The 17,056-nt window shown below is 39.2% G+C and overlaps 1 protein-coding gene across 2 annotated transcripts; it reads left to right on the top strand.

Annotated features, from left to right (window-relative positions):
• Positions 1-1,773: 1,773 nt before the first annotated feature.
• si:ch211-67e16.3 (uncharacterized) lies at positions 1,774-16,710 on the top strand. 2 transcript variants are annotated; one of them, XM_045704926.1, is made up of 7 exons: positions 1,774-1,972; positions 2,292-2,440; positions 3,351-3,540; positions 11,959-12,110; positions 12,362-12,412; positions 14,310-14,330; positions 14,549-16,710. In XM_045704926.1, the coding sequence occupies exons 1-7, from the start codon at positions 1,918-1,920 to the stop codon at positions 14,654-14,656; spliced, it is 726 nt and encodes a 241-aa protein (XP_045560882.1). In that variant the 5' UTR covers positions 1,774-1,917; the 3' UTR covers positions 14,657-16,710. The 2 variants fall into 2 exon arrangements, with proteins under 2 accessions (XP_045560882.1, XP_014021200.2); XM_014165725.2 differs by having other exon boundaries at positions 1,821-1,972; positions 2,300-2,440.
• Positions 16,711-17,056: the final 346 nt, after the last annotated feature.

Raw genomic sequence — 17,056 nt, 5'->3', positions numbered from 1 at the left:
TAACCTAAAACACAAGACCATATACATGTAATATTTCTGAGTGGCCTAGCTCCATTTTTGACTAAAATTGTCTTGAACATCTATGGCAATACTTGAAAATGGCTTTCTAGCAATGATCACAACCAACTTGACAAAGCTTGAAGAATTTTAAAGAGAATAATGTGCAAATATTGTACAATCAAGATGAGTAAAGCGCTTCGATACGTACTCAGAAATACTCACAGCTGTAATCGCAGCCAACGGTGAATTTAACGTGTTGACTCAAGGGTCTGAATACTTATTTTTGTAACAAAAATTAAATAATTTTCAATAAAATTTGCAAACATTTCTAAAAACATATTTTCACTTTTTCATTAGGGAGTAAATGTTTTTTTTTTTTTAGCTTGTAGCACAACAACATGTGGAATCATTCGAGGGGTATGAATACTTTCGGAAGGCATTATAGATTACCAGGTGCCAAGAACTCTGACCGCTGACCCCCACAACAACATTTTCTTAAAAATATTCCTCTAAGTTGATGCAGTCTTTATTTTGTTAATATAGTAATAATAAGAAAGAAAAGTGAATCAAACCTCAAAAGTGCTTCTTCATTATCAATCCATCTCCCAGTATCTGGCAGTTTCCCCACTGACACTCTGTTCCCTATATAGTCCACTGCTTCTAACCAGGGCCTATAGGACACTTTGGTAGCGAATAGGGTGCCATTTGGGACACAGTTTCCAGTGTGTGCATTTACAGCATAATAACAGGATGTCAGGATCGGGCCCCATGCAGCTCTGGGTTCAAGCACTATTTGAAATCACTTCAAATGCTTTAGCTGGGTTTGATTGGCTGCTTGACAGTTACAATGGAACCAGCAGGCAGTTCCTATATGCGCAAACACCATCCACCTGCTACTCCAGGCAGGCTAGAGCTAACACTTAAAAAGTATTTGAAAGATCTCAAATAGTATTTGAACCCAGGCGTGCCCTACAGGAGGCCTCTTCTTCTAGAGACTACCACGCCTTTACAGCTAGGCTGCGTCCCAAATGGCACCCTATTCCCTTACATAGTGCACTACTTTAGACCAGAGCCCTATGGGCCGTAGCACCCTATTCCCTTACATAGTGCACTACTTTAGACCAGAGCCCTATGGGCCGTAGCACCCTATTCCCTTACATAGTGCACTACTTTTGACCAGAGCCCCATGGCACCTTATGTAGGGAATAGGATGCCATTTGGGTCGCAGTTCCCAGCCTCTTTACTGCTGACTGACTTAGGTCTAGGTTCTAGTGACAGACTTCAGAGAAAAATACTGAACACAACAGGATGTGGCATTAACAGTAACCACTGATATGGCTCACCTAGTCAGAAATCAAAAGGCTTTTTTCCTTTTTTCTGATAACAGAAAATGTCCGTAAACATGCCGGTACAGCAGATTTACATGGCCTGTAACAAAACGACGGTCAATGGAGAAAAGGATAATGTGTCCATTTAATAACTAACTAAGATATGGTGCTGTAATTACTGTATTTAGTGGAGCCTATTAGTCTGCTAACAACAGCAAAAACACAACTGTGCCACTGGTAAGGAATCTGTTAAGCTAACTCCATCTATTCTAATGGGAATGCAAATCCATATTTCCATATGTACTAAATCAAAACTCTTGGGCAAAAAAAACACAAAAAAAACAACTAGAAAGATTATCCATTGTGGTCTTTTAGTCGATATCAATCTATACTTTAACCCACTTTACCACTTAGTGTCTGTGATACTCCCAATGACAGACAAGTAAACCCATTTAAAGCCCAGCGATAGGAGGAGAGCTAGAGCGTTATGAGGAGAGATTTCCCCTCTAGTCATCACTGTTCATTTGGTGTCTGTCAGAGTTAGACTCAGCTAGCTAAAGGTTAAAACTCAGTAAGAAAAAGAGTTGAAATGAGAATCATCTCTGTAGTTGCCTGGTTCTTTACCCTTCTCTGTCCCAGCCACGGTGAGATCTCTACCTTATGTTTCATTATATACTATATATATATATATCATGTTAGTAATGTCATTCATTTTTAGAAAATAGAGATTGTATTTCTAAAAGTCATGGAAATGTTTATAAGTTTATTCCTCTTCAACCTGTCTGGGATAAAAGTCCACAAGAAATGTGACTGTCTAAAATACCATTGTTTTCCATTGGATACATTTTTTTGTTATTGTGAGACAAAAGTCCCACGTTTCCTCAAACAAATGACTTTCCGTTGAGATTCTACAGTGTGTTATCTTCTCTCTTCTCGTTTCACTCTGACTGTCTCCCCTCCCAGGGATTCAGGTGATGCAGCCTGTGAATCGAACACTTAACCCCGACGGTACTGTCTCCATCACCTGTAGTCACACAAACCCAGATGGGCTCTTTGTTATTGACGCCAGGCTGAACAGACTCAATAACTCTGATGTTACCATGGTTTGTCAGGTGAGCCACCTCACACACTCCGCTCCAGCCACTTCCCCACTGCTTCAAGTCCCCATGACAGGTGTCCAGACCATAGGGGGGACCGAGTACTCTGCTCCCTTTCTCCTCGCCTATGGAATGCCCTCCCTGACCATCTGAAAGACGCTCCTTCTACAGACCAACCCTTGATTCTTTAATTCAATTCAATTTAATTCAACTGTATGACTTTATGACTTTATTAATTTATGACTTTATAACTTTATAAATGTATTCATTTATGACTTTGACTTTATAACTTAATTAATTTATGACTTTATAACTTTATTAATTTTTGACTTTATGACTTTATTAATGTATGACTTTATGACTTTATGACTTTATTAATGTATGACTTTATGACTTTATAACTTTATTAATTTATGACTTTATGACTTTATAACTTTATTAATTTATGACTTTGACTTTATAACTTTATTCATTTATGACTTTATGACTTTATGACTTTATTCATTTATGACTTTATAAATGTATGACTTTATAACTTTATAAATGTATGACTTTATGACTTTATAACTTTATAAATGTATGACTTTATAACTTTATTAATTTATGACTTTATGACTTTATAACTTTATGACTTTATAACTTTATTAATTTATGACTTTATAACTTTATTAATTTGACTTTATAACTTTATTAATTTATGACTTTATGACTTTATAACTTTATTAATTTATGACTTTATGACTTTATAACTTTATTAATTTATGACTTTATGACTTTATAACTTTATTAATTTATGACTTTATAACTTTGTATTTTTTGTCTTTATTGTTTTGGTTTTTTTTGTTTAGTTTCTGCCTATGTAGAGTATTGAGATTCCTCTGTAAATGAAATGTATTATTATTATTATTATTATTATTATTATTAGGTAAATAACAGTCAGATGGCTGACTGCACCTACATGAAGGTGTCACGGAACCAGTACAAGTTCACATTACACAACTTAAAGGCTGATGACATCAGTGGTCTGTTCCAGTGCGAGTTCTCATTGTCATCTGCTATTACCATGAAACCCATCAAAACTGTAGTGGGGAACCCTTCCACCAAACTGCTGCCAGGTTAGTGGAACATTTCCTTTGTACATTTAGGTTACGTCCCAAATGCTGGAATACCTATATTAGGGTGCACTACTTTTGACCAGGGATCTGGTCTAAATTAGTGAACCATACACTATAGGGTTCCACTTGGGACACAAGCCTTAGATTGATTACCTGTGTTATATGTTTAGAAAGTTCAAATGATGCATGTGATGTACAGCAGGTTACAGTATGTAACTAAATATTGCATTTGATAGTGATTGCATAATTTATCAATACAAATCCAGTAGGAATTACTGCAGTCTGACTGGCATATGGTAGTGTATAGATATTCCATGAAGTACTTCATAATGTATTATGATAATGGTAGTTTCTAGATATTCCATGAAGTACTTCATAATGTATTATGATAATGGTAGTGTATAGATGTTCCATGAAGTACTTCATAATGTATTGTGATAATGGTAGTTTCTAGATATTCCATGAAGTACTTCATAATGTATTATGATAATGGTAGTTTCTAGATATTCCATGAAGTACTTCATAATGTATTATGATAATGGTCGTTTCTAGATATTCCATGAAGTACTTGATAATGTATTATGATAATGGTAGTTTCTAGATATTCCATGAAATACTTCATAATGTATTATGAAAATGGTGGTGTCTAGATATTCCATGAAGTACTTCATAATGTATTATGATAATGGTAGTTTCTAGATATTCATGAAGTACTTTTACATTTTAGTCATTTAGCAGATGCTCTTATCCAGAGCGACTTACAGTAGTGACTACATACATTTCATACATTTATTATATATATTTTTTTCCTCCGTACTGGTCCCCCGTGGGAATCAAACCCACAACCCTGGTGTTGCAAACACCATGCTCTACCAACTGAGCCACACAGGACCACATACTTCATAAAGAGCTTCAATGCCATACAACACTCCTTCCGTGGCCTCCAACTGCTTTCAAATACTAGTAAAACGAAATGCATGCTCTTCAACCGATTGTTGCCCGCACCCGCCAGCCTGTCTGTATAGCATCACTACTCTGGACGGTTCTGACTTAGAATATGTGGACAACTACAAATACCTAGGTGTCTGGATAGACTGTAAACTCTCCTTCCAGACTCACAACAAACATCTCCAATCCAAAATTAAATCTAGAATTGGCTTCCTATTTCGCAAACAAAGCCTCCTTCACTCACGCCGCCAAACTTACCCTCGTAAAACTGACTATCCTACCGATCCTTGACTTCGGCGATGTCATTTACAAAATAGCCTCCAACACTCTACTCAGCAAATTGGATGTAGTCTATCACAGTGCCATCCATTTTGTCACCAAAGCCCCATATACTACCCATCACTGAAACCTGTACTATTGTTAGGAGAATTAAGTTCTCAATGTTCTTAAACTGAAATTCAATTAAACTACTCAGTCTGTAACCCAGAATGTGAAAGATTCCGGTTGAATGAAACAGACGGAGACCCAGCTTACAATGATCGTAATGTTTATTCACGAGGGCTCTAAATATCAAACAATGTACATAGCCTTTTATACCTCACACGTTTGGTTATACCATATGTCACACCCCTTATAAATGCCCCTCCTCTTCTCTAACGCTGCCAATGCATATTTACCAGTCTTCTCCAACACATACATTGCTTATCATATCCTGCAACATGTTACATAATCTACTGCAAGCCCAATGGTTTCTCCCCTCCCTGGGTGGGGAGACCTCTTTCCTGTTATTAGTTTCACAGTGGTCACAAGTTGTCTGTTAACCTCTATGGGCTAGGTGGGACGCTTGCGTCCCACCTACGTAACAGCCACTGGCAGCCTGTGGCGCGATTTTTAAAACCTTAAAAATCCTATTACTTCAATTTCTCAAACATATGACTATTTTACAGCTATTTAAAGACAAGACTCTCGTTAATCTAACCACACTGTCCGATTTCAAAAAGGCTTTACAACGAAAGCAAAACATTAGATTATGTCAGCAGAGTACCAAGCCAGAAATAATCAGACACCCATTTTTCAAGCCAGCATATAATGTCACCAAAACCCAGAAGACAGCTAAATGCAGCACTCACCTTTGATGATCTTCATCAGATGACAACCCTAGGACATTATGTTATACAATACATGCATGTTTTGTTCAATCAAGTTCATATTTATATCAAAAACCAGCTTTTTACATTAGCATGTGACGTTCAGAACTAGCATACCCCCCGCAAACTTCCGGGGAATTCGCTAACATTTTACTAAATTACTCACGATAAAACGTTCACAAAAAGCATAACAATTATTTTAAGAATTATAGATACAGACCTCCTCTATGCAGTCGATATGTCCGATTTTAAAATAGCTTTTTGGTGAAAGCACATTTTGCAATATTCTAAGTACATAGCCCAGGCATCACGGGCTCGCTATTTAGACACCCGGCAAGTTTAGCACTCACCATAATCATATTTACTATTATAAAAGTTTGATTACCTTTTGTTGTCTTCGTCAGAATGCACACCCAGGACTGCTACTTCAATAACAAATGTTGGTTTGGTCCAAAATAATCCATCGTTATATCCGAATAGCGGCGTTTTGTTCGTATGCGTTCCAGACACTATCCGAAATAGTAAAGAAGTGTCGCGCGCATGGCGCAATTCGTGACAATAAAATTCTAAATATTCCATTACCGTACTTCGAAGCATGTCAACCGCTGTTTAAAATCAATTTTTACGACATTTTTCTCGTAGAAAAGCGATAATATTCCGACAGGGAATCTCCTTTTCGGCAAACAGAGGAAAAAAATCCCAAAGGCGGGGGCGGTCGGGTCATGCGCATAAGCCCAGTGTCCCTTGATCGGCCACTTGAGAAAGGCGATAATGTGTTTCAGCCTGGGGCTGGAATGACGACATTCTGTTTTTTCCCGGGCTCTGAGCGCCTATGGACGACGTGGGAAGTGTCACGTTAGAGCAGAGATCCTTAGTAAATGATAGAGATGGAAAAGAAGTTCAAGAAATGGTCAGACAGGCCACTTCCTGTAAAGGAATCTCTCAGGTTTTGACCTGCCATTTGAGTTCTGTTATACTCACAGACACCATTCAAACAGTTTTAGAAAATTTAGGGTGTTTTCTATCCATATGTAATAAGTATATGCATATTCTAGTTACTGGGTAGGAGTGGTAACCAGATTAAATCGGGTATGTTTTTTATCCAGCCGTGTCAATACTGCCGTTGTAAAGCCTTTTTGAAATCGGACAGTGTGGTTAGATAAAGGAGAGTCTTGTCTTTAAAATGCTGTGAAATAGTCATATGTTTGAAAAATTGAAGTTTTTGTATTTTAGAGGAGTTTGTATTTCGCGCCACGCCCATCATTGGATATTGGAGCAGGTGTTCCGCTAGCGGAACGTCTAGATGTAAGATTAACAAACAGTCTTCTCATGTGTTCTGCTAGTATATCTTCAACTTCTATGTCTAAATGTTCTAGTGTTCCTAACTCTGGCATTCTATATGGTTTACCTGATCAGCTAAAATGTAATACATTATTTAAAGAGATAGATCCTAGTAAACCAACTCTAGGGATAATATCTGGACCTAATATTTTAGCTACCCTAATCGTATCCTCCAAGTAAGTTGGGAATGCTTCTACCCATTTAACCTGTTAGGGCTAGGGGGCAGCATTTGCACGTCTGGATAAATTTTTTTTACCCGATTTAATCTGGTTACTAATCCTACCCAGTAACTAGAATATGCATATACTTATTATATATGGATAGAAAACACTCTAAAGTTTCTAAAACTGTTTGAATGGTGTCTGTGAGTATAACAGAACTCATTTGGCAGGCAAAACCCTGAGACATTTTCTGACAGGAAGTGGATACCTGATGTGTTGTATTACCTTTAAACCTATCCCATTGAAAAACACAGGGGCTGAGGAATATTTTGGCACTTCCTATTACTTCCACTAGATGTCACCAGCCTTTACAAAGTGTTTTGAGTCTTCTGGAGGGAGATCTGACCGAACAAGAGCCATGGAACGATGATGTCCCATTAGACACCTGGCGCGCGAGTTCATGTTGGGTACCCTCGTTCCAATACGTTATAAAAGAGTATGCATTCGTCCACCTTGAATATTATTCATGTTCTGGTTAAAAAAGGCCCTAATGATTTATGCTATACAACGTTTGACATGTTTGAACGAACGTAAATATATTTTTTCCCCTCGTTCATGACGAGAAGTCCGGCTGGCTTAGATCATGTGCTAACAAGATGGAGATTTTTGGACATAAATGATGAGCTTTTTTGAACAAAACTACATTCGTTATGGACCTGTGATACCTGGAAGTGACATCTGATGAAGAGAATCAAAGGTAATGGATTATTTACATAGTATTTTCGATTTTAGATCTCCCCAACATGACGTCTAGTCTGTATCGCAACGCGTATTTTTCTGGGCGCAGTGCTCAGATTATTGCAAAGTGTGATTTCCCAGTAAGGTTATTTTTAAATCTGGCAAGTTGATTGCGTTCAAGAGATGTAAATCTATAATTCTTTAAATGACAATATAATATTTTACCAATGTTTTCTAATTTTAATTATTTAATTTGTGACGCTGACTTGACTGCCGGTTATTGGAGGGAAACGATTTCCTCAACATCAATGCCATAGTAAAACGCTGTTTTTGGATATAAATATGAACTTGATAGAACTAAAAATGCATGCATTGTCTAACATAATGTCCTAGGAGTGTCATCTGATGGAGATTGTAAAAGGTTAGTGCATCATTTTAGCTGGTTTTATGGTTTTGGTGACCCTGTCTTTGAATTGACAAAACATTACACACAACTCTTGTAAATGTACAGTCCTAACATACTCTAAATTTATGCTTTCGCCGTAAAACCTTTTTGAAATCGTAAAACGTGGTTAGATTAAGGAGATGTTTATCTTTCAAAGGGTGTAAAATAGTTGTATGTTTGAAAAATTTGAATTTTGACATTTATTTGGATTCAAATTTGCCGCTCTTGAAATGCACCTGCTGTTGATGGAGTGCACCACGGGTGGCACGCTAGCGTCCCACCTAGCCCATAGAGGTTAATATACTTATCTATTATAAAAAATGTTTTAAGTAGTTTGTTATCCAATAGGCCACAAAGTGTTTCCTAACATACTCTACCACCTGCTCTACTATCCCCCTGTTGACACATGGCTCTGCCCATGTGTCAATCTTGCCGCATATCTAAACAATGACTTAGGTAGTATGGGTAACTTATCCTTGTACCAAATCCCCTCTGTATAGACAGCTCCTAACTTTTACTATTTCGCAATCTCTTTCATTGGAGCTCTGGACTGCCATTTTTAATATAGCTATGTCTATGTTTACTTCCTCTTTTAAGAATTGCTGTGTTGACAGCTTGCGGTTTAACACCTGCCTGTTTTGCTTCTGCATCTGCTTTCCTAGTCCATTCTATCTTATCTCTGGCTGCCATAGCTTTACCATATATCAACTACCACTGAGCTTTCCGGTATGTAATGCAAAGTGAGATATCCACGCACGACAATAGTTAATAATTCCAAGAAAACTCATCATCTGTTTCTTAGTAAGTGGTTTAGGTACTTCTAAAATGGCTGCTTTTCTGGTAGAGTTAAGTGTTTTCCCTTCCTGTGGTATGGTATGTCCAAGATAGATAACTTCCCTTTTCCATAGACCGCAACTTCTTCTTTCTTACTTTGTGTCCCTGTTCTGCCAAAAACATTAATAGTCCTAACGTATCTGCCTTACAGCCCTCCTGAGAAGGATTCGTCACTAAAATATTATTTACATAAATCAAAATTAAATGTATTTACTGCTATTAGTTTCATAACTGTATGCTCTCGTTGGCCTTTGCTACATATTCGTCGCCAAGCCCACATGCTCCAGGTCATCTATAAGTCTTTGCTAGGTAAAGCCCCGCCTTATCTCAGCTCACTGGTCACCATAGCAACACCAAATCAAATCAAATGTATTTATATAGCCCTTCGTACATCAGCTGATATCTCAAAGTGCTGTACAGAAACCCCGCCTAAAACCCCAAACAGCAAGCAATGCATGTGAAAGAAGCACGATGGCTAGGAAAAACTCCCTAGGAAAAACTCCCTAGAAAGGCCAAAAACCTAGGAAGAAACCTAGAGAGGAACCAGGCTATGAGGGGTGGCCAGTCCTCTTCTGGCTGTGCAGGGTGGATATTATAACAGAACATGGTCAAGATGTTAAAATGTTCATAAATGACCAGCATGGTCAAATAATAATAATCATAGTAGTTGTCGAGGGTGCAACAAGCACGTCCGGTGAACAGGTCAGGGTTCCATAGCCGCAGGGGGAACAGTTGAAACTGGAGCAGCAGCACGGCCAGGTGGACTGGGGACAGCAAGGAGTCATCATACCAGGTAGTCCTGAGGCATGGTCCTAGGGCTCAGGTCCTCCGAGAGAAAGACAGAAAGAGAGAAAGAGAGAATTAGAGAGAGCATATTTAAATTCACACAGGACACCGGATAAGACAAGAGAAATACTCCAGATGTAACAGACTGACCCTAGCCCCCCGACACATAAACTACTGCAGCATAAATACTGGAGGCTGAGACAGGAGGGATCAGAAGACACTGTGGCCCCATCCGATGATACCCCCGGACAGGGCCAAACAGGCAGGATATAACCCCACCCACTTTGCCAAAGCACAGCCCCCACACCACTAGAGGGATGTCTCCAACCACCAACTTACCGTCCTAAGACAAGGCCGAGTATAGCCCACAAAGATCTCCGCCACGGCACAACCCAAGGGGGGCGCCAACCCAGACAGGAACGCCACGTCAGTGACTCAACCCACTCAAGTGACGCACCCCTCCCATGGACGGCATGGAAGAACACCAGTAAGCCAGTGACTCAGCCCCTGTAAAAGGGTTAGAGGCAGAGAATCCCAGTGGAAAGAGGGGAACCGACAAGGCAGAGACAGCAAGGGCGGTTCGTTGCTCCAGCCTTTCCGTTCACCTTCACACTCCTGGGCCAGACTATACTTAATCATAGGACCTACTGAAGAGATAAGTCTTCAGTAAAGACTTAAAGGTTGAGACTGAGTCTGCGTCTCTCACATTGGTAGGCAGACCATTCCATAAAAATGGAGCTCTATAGGAGAAAGCCCTACCTCCAGCCGTTTGCTTAGAAATTCTTGGGACAATTAGGAGGCCTGCGTCTTGTGACCGTAGCGTACGTGTAGGTATGTACGGCAGGACCAAATCGGAAAGATAGGTAGGAGCAAGCCCATGTAATGCTTTGTAGGTTAGCAGTAAAACCTTGAAATCAGCCCTTGCCTTAACAGGAAGCCAGTGTAGGGAGGCTAGCACTAGAGTAATATGATCAAATTTTTTGGTTCTAGTCAGGATTCTAGCAGCCGTATTTAGCACTAACTGAAGTTTGTTTAGTGCTTTATCCGGGTAGCCGGAAAGTAGAGCATTGCAGTAGTCCAGCCTAGAAGTAACAAAAGCATGGATTAATTTTTCTGCGTCATTTTTGGACAGAAAGTTTCAGATTTTTGCAATGTTACGTAGATGGAAAAAAGCTGTCCTTGAAACAGTCTTGATATGTTCTTCAAAAGAGAGATCAGGGCCCAGAGTAACGCCGAGGTCCTTCACAGTTTTATTTGTGACGACTGTACAACCATCCAGATTAATTACCAGATTCAACAGAAGATCTCTTTGTTTCTTGGGACCTAGAACAAGCATCTCTGTTTTGTCCGAGTTTAAAAGTAGAAAGTTTGCAGCCATACCCACTCGTAGCACGTGCTCCAGCAGGTATATTTCACTGGTCATCCCCAAAGTCAACACCTCATTTGGCCGCCTTTCCTTCCAGTTCTCTGCTGCCAATGACTGGAACAAATTGCAAAAATCACTGAAGCTGGAGTCTTATATCTCCCTCTCTAACTTCAAGCATCAGCTATCAGAGCAGCTTACTGATCACTGTACCTGTACACAGCCCATCTGTAAATAGCACACCGAACTACCTCATCCCCATATTGTTATTTATCTTCTTGCTCTTTTGCACTCTAGTATCTCTACTTGCACATCATCATCTACACATCTATCACTCCAGTGTTAATGCTAAATTGTAATTATTTCGCCACTATGGCCTATTTAAATAAAGGTGAAATATATATATCTTTTTTAAATAATAATAATAATATATTATGATAATGGTAGTTTCTAGATATTCCAGGAAATACTTCATAATGTATTATGATAACGGTAGTTTCTAGATATTCCATGAAGTACTTCATAATGTATTATGATAATGTATTTTATCATGTCTAAACTCCATTTCCTCCTCTGTTGTGTTTGCTATACTTTACGTTTTCCCGGAAAAGGTTGTGTTTAACATATTTCATGTTTTTGACTGTCTGTTCCCAGGACTAGCAGGAGATGCTCCTTCCCCTCTACCTCCTCTACCTGCGTCTCCTGAGGCTGAGCTGATTGACCAACTGAAGTGGATTGTGATTGGCCTGTCTGTGTTCCTCTGCTTCTACAGCTTCACCATCACCTTCTTCTATATCAGGCTGAGGGTCAGGCTCATTATAATATACACAGCTGATTGGCTGATTGAAAATGTCAGGAGAGGAAAACAATCAACAGGCTTCAAGTACAACTTGTGTTAGGAACACTTTATATAGTATTCATGTCAAAGCCATCATTATTTCAAGCTATGTTTGTGAAGATAGGAGTTTCTCTTCCTTAATGTTATTCGTTGCCAAGCACCGGACTTTTCTTTTGTTTACTTCTCTGATCTCTAGTGTTTTGGGGTCATTCTTTCCAGGTCCTTCGATCTGAGGAGCTGTATGATTCACTGACATACGTCCCCATGCAGGTTTGGATCCTTTTTTTAAAAAAAATGAGAGATCAGATTTGAGTCCAAACAATATAGGACTGGTTTCCTGGAAACAGATTACGGTCTTGGACTAGGCTCAATCTGTGTCCGGGAAACTGCCCATTAATGTTGGAAGTGCTGGCACAACCTAAAGCGCTTACACTGAGTTCAAGTTGTTGCAGTGAGAAACATATACAGTGCCTTCAGAAAGTATTCAGACCTCTTGACTTATTTTGTTATGTTACAGCCTTATTCTAAAATTGACACAATACCCCATAATGACAAAGTGAAAACAGTTTTATAAAAAATAAAACACAGAAATATCTTATTTACATAAGTATTCAGACCTTTTGCTATGAGACTTGAAATTGAGCTCAGCTGCATCCTGTTTCCATTGATCATCCTTGAGATGTTTCTACAGCTTCAATGGAGTCCAGCTGTGGTAAATTCAATTGATTGGACATGATTCGTGGGGGTAGCAGGTAGCCTAGTGGTTAGAGCGTTGGGCCAGTAACCGAAAGGTTGGTAGATCGAATCCCCGAGCTGACAAGGTAAAAATCTGTCGTTCTGCCCCTGAACAAGGCAGTTAAACCCACTGTTCCCCGGTAGGCCATCATTGTAAATAAGAATTTGTTCTTAACTGACTTGTTCTTTAAAAAAAAATGTAAAAGGATTGTGTTGAGGCACACATCTGGGAAAGGGTACCAAAAAATGTCTGCAGCATTGAAGGTCCCCAAGAACACAGTGGCCTCCATCATTCTTAAATGGAAGATGTTTGGGAACCACCAAGACTTTTCCAAGAGCTGGCCGCCCGGCTAAACTGAGCAATCGGGGGAGAGGGGCCTTGGGCAGGGAGGTGACCAAGAACCCGGGAGAACCTTGCAGCACTCCACCAATCAGGCCTTTATGGCAGAGTGGCCAGGCAGAAGCCACTACTCAGGTAAAGGCACATGACAGCCCGCTTGGAGTTTGCCAAAAGGCACCTAAAGGACTCTCAGACCATAAGAAACAAGATTCTCTGGTCTGATGAAACCAGATTGAACTCTTTGGCCTGAATGCCAAGTGTCACATCTGGAGGAAACCTGGCACCATCCCTACAGTGAAGCATGCTGGTGGCGGCATCAGTGCTGTGGATATGTTTTTCAACGGCAGGGACTGGGAGACAAGTCAGGATCGAGGGAAAGATGAATGGAGCAAAGTACAGAGAGATCCTTGATGAAAACCTGCTCCAGAGCGCTCAGGACCTCAGACTGGGGTGAAGGTTCACCTTCTAACAGGACAACGACCCTAAGCACACAGCCAAGACAACGCAGGAGTGGCTTCGGGACAAGTCTCTGAACGTTCTTGAGTGGCCCAGCCAGAGCCTGGACTTGAACCTGATCGAACATCTCTAGAGTCCTGAAAATAGCTGTGCAGCGATGCTCCCCATCCAACCTGACAGAGCTTGAGAGGATCTTCAGAGAAGAATGGGAGAAACTCTCCAAATACAGGTGTGCCAAGCTTGTAGCGTCATACCCAAGAAGACTCGAGGCTGTAATCGCTGCCAAAGGTGCTTCAACAAAGTACTGAGTAAAGGGTCTGAATACTTATGTAAATGTGAGATTTCTGTTTTTTAGCAAAAATTCAAAAAAAACTGTTTTTGCTACGTTGTTATGGGGCATTGTGTGTAGATTGATGAGGAAAAGTAACAATTTAATCAATTTTAGCATTGGGCTATAACCTAACAAAACATTGAAAAAGTCAAGGTGTCTGAATACTTTTCAAAGGCAATGTAATTGCACAGTTATAAAAGCACATAATTGAAGCCAATATATTGGACAATTCTGTACATAATCTTCAAAACAAAATAATGAATATGTTAAAATAATCATATTTCTGTTCTAATTTGTTTCCTCAGCCTAATCAGACCCAACCTACGGTGAGAATATTCAATACACATGCTTCCAACGTTGTCACAACTTGTCAACAATGTGATCTAACTTCTTGTTAAAATCTTTCCTCCTGGTTTAGGAACACTAATTATCCATGTTAGCTACGCCCTATCATTAAATAACGATCCTATTTTATCATTCAAGTCTAAAAGGGTAAATGCCAAAAGGTTCAAGTTGACACAGTTGATATTTTCTGTATTTTCAGACGGGAAGAGGGAACATTAATTCAACCTACATGGATATGAGGAAGGTACCAGTTGGAGTGAGAGGCTCACGATCCATCAACCACAATTCCCAACTCTTTACTTGCTGACCAAGTAAAGAGACCTTCGACTGATCAGATCAATCAATCAGATTCAGAACCATTCCTTTTGAAGCCTAATGTATGAAAGAGCTGGTAACACTTCAAGGTCCAATGCTTTATTGGTTATAAGAATGTATAGGAGGCTTTCTAAAGTCCCATGAAAACAATTATTTCTTTACGTTGATGACATTTTGCACGTTGATTCAGCATCGTTACACTGAGAGAAAAAAAAGGTTTTGAAATGATGTGAAAACAACGTTGCGATGCTGCTTACTAGTCTAGAATGTGTTTGCTATAAGTGCCTTAGTAAGGCTTTCCCGACTCGTCACAATGATTGTAGAAACAACAAAAAAAAGTGCTGCTTGTTATATTCAAATGGAATTTTAATAAACTTATGATGCATATTGGAGAGAGCAGAGTGATGTGGGAAATCACAAGCTGAAGGAATTAAGCAGACTTACTTATTTCACCAAAAAAACAACAACATTGATTTCAAAGTTTAACAAACCATATAACTCTATGCACAAGGATGACTTTGAACAATATACACAGAATATGTCACCAAAAACACATTTACTAGAAGAACAGTGAAGATGCAAAGTTTGATAACAGAATTACGGTAAAATTTCCCTCTGTAGTTTTTATGCGACCACGTTTTTATCAAAACTCTGATAAATATCTTCTCCGAATTAAGATTCAAAGATGTCTGAAGAAAAGAATGACGTGTCAGCTGTCATGTCCTGCCCATAGAAAGATGATATTTTCTAGGGTAGAGTAGGTCAGGGTTATTCTATGTTTTGTATTTCTATGTTCAGGTTCTAGTTTTGTATTTCTATGTTGGGGTTTTGTTTGGGATGATCTCCAATTAGAGGCAGCTGGTCCTCGTTGTCTCTAATTGGAGATCATACTTAAGTAGGTTTTTTTTACCCCACCTGGGTTTGTGGGAGATTATCTTTGAGTCAGTGTATGTTTCACCTCTGCGTCACGGTTTGTTGTTTTTGTCATTCAGTTTATCTATGTATTGCATAGTTTCACAGTGTAAATAAAATGTGGAGCGACACACACGCTGCACTTTGGTCCGCTCCTCCTTTCGACAACCGTGACATCAGCTATGACATCACACGTTGAGTTTGACATTTTTTATTTTGGTTATTGAACTACAGTAGGTGAAGTGGATTTACATCTGGGTAACAGAATTGAGGTAACAGAATTTCATCATGGGTCCCTGATCTGTACTACACAGAAATGCATAATTCTGAATATGAATGTCATTCTCATCATGGTGATGTATCCTAAATAGATACACAAAGGTAGAAATATGCAATACTCTCCTTTGCATATTTGGGTATTATTCTACACACTGGCTATTATTCTAATGAGCTCGGCCCCTAAACATGACCAAATTTGATTGGTTCGGACCAGATCTAATCTGAACCAATCGTAGGTGTCTATGTTTCACAAGTTTGGACATGATAGTATAGTACAGTAAAGCAGCGGTTCTCAAGCTATTTGACCCGGGACCGTTGGTTCAAGATTGTGTCCCCCAAATGATGTATATAAACCCTGGATTGCTGATGCCATGTATTTGCGAGGTTTTGAAGCCACAGGTCGGCCATATTGGTGCTCCCCAGAAGAAGCAGTCCTCCATGGGAATGAATGGAATTCCACAGTATTTCAATGAAATGTTTCAAGGACAAAATTACATGTATTAAAGTATTTTCTTGTTGTTTTGAAGACAGTAAACTTTCATTAAAAATTATACTTGACGGAAAATGTTTTTTTTATATATTTAATAAAAAATATACATAGGCTTTCAATTGTCTGTAATAGAATAAACCTGGCAAAAACATAAGTAGACATTAATAAATGCATTTTTTTTTTTATAGCTTCTAAAATATTTATTTTTTTACACTGGTGGGGGAGTGCTAAGATGGAGGCGCGGTGGTTTCAAAACAGCGCCCTGTCTGTCGTCTAGTGTATATCTGAATGATTGGTCACTACAGCCATGCATTTTCAAAATGCAACATACAAAAATAAACTGTGTTTTAACACCTGGATTTTTAGCTGAAAGTCATTCATGTTAGCAGCCAATAGCAACTAGAGATATTATGTCATGTTACTTCTCTGGAGTTCAAAACAAACAGAATCATACGACCTGTATGGACCCTGAGTTGCAGGATTTGGATGTTGTTTGGATGGATTGGTGTGGATTTGTGTGTACAACGCAAACATCTAGCAACCCAAAGGTTGCAGGTTTGAATCTCATCAAGGACAACTTTAGCATTTGAGCAATTTTGCAACTACTTGATACTTCTTAGCATGTTAACCCTAAACTAACTCCTAACCTTAACCTTAAGCATTAACCCTAAACTAACTCCTAACCTTAAACTTAACCATTAACCCTATGAC

Source organism: Salmo salar, chromosome ssa21 (assembly GCF_905237065.1).
Source record: "Salmo salar chromosome ssa21, Ssal_v3.1, whole genome shotgun sequence".
Classification (NCBI taxonomy): domain Eukaryota; kingdom Metazoa; phylum Chordata; class Actinopteri; order Salmoniformes; family Salmonidae; genus Salmo; species Salmo salar.
The sequence above is the reverse complement of the archived record's forward strand: the minus strand, read 5'-3'. Positions and strand labels throughout refer to the sequence as shown.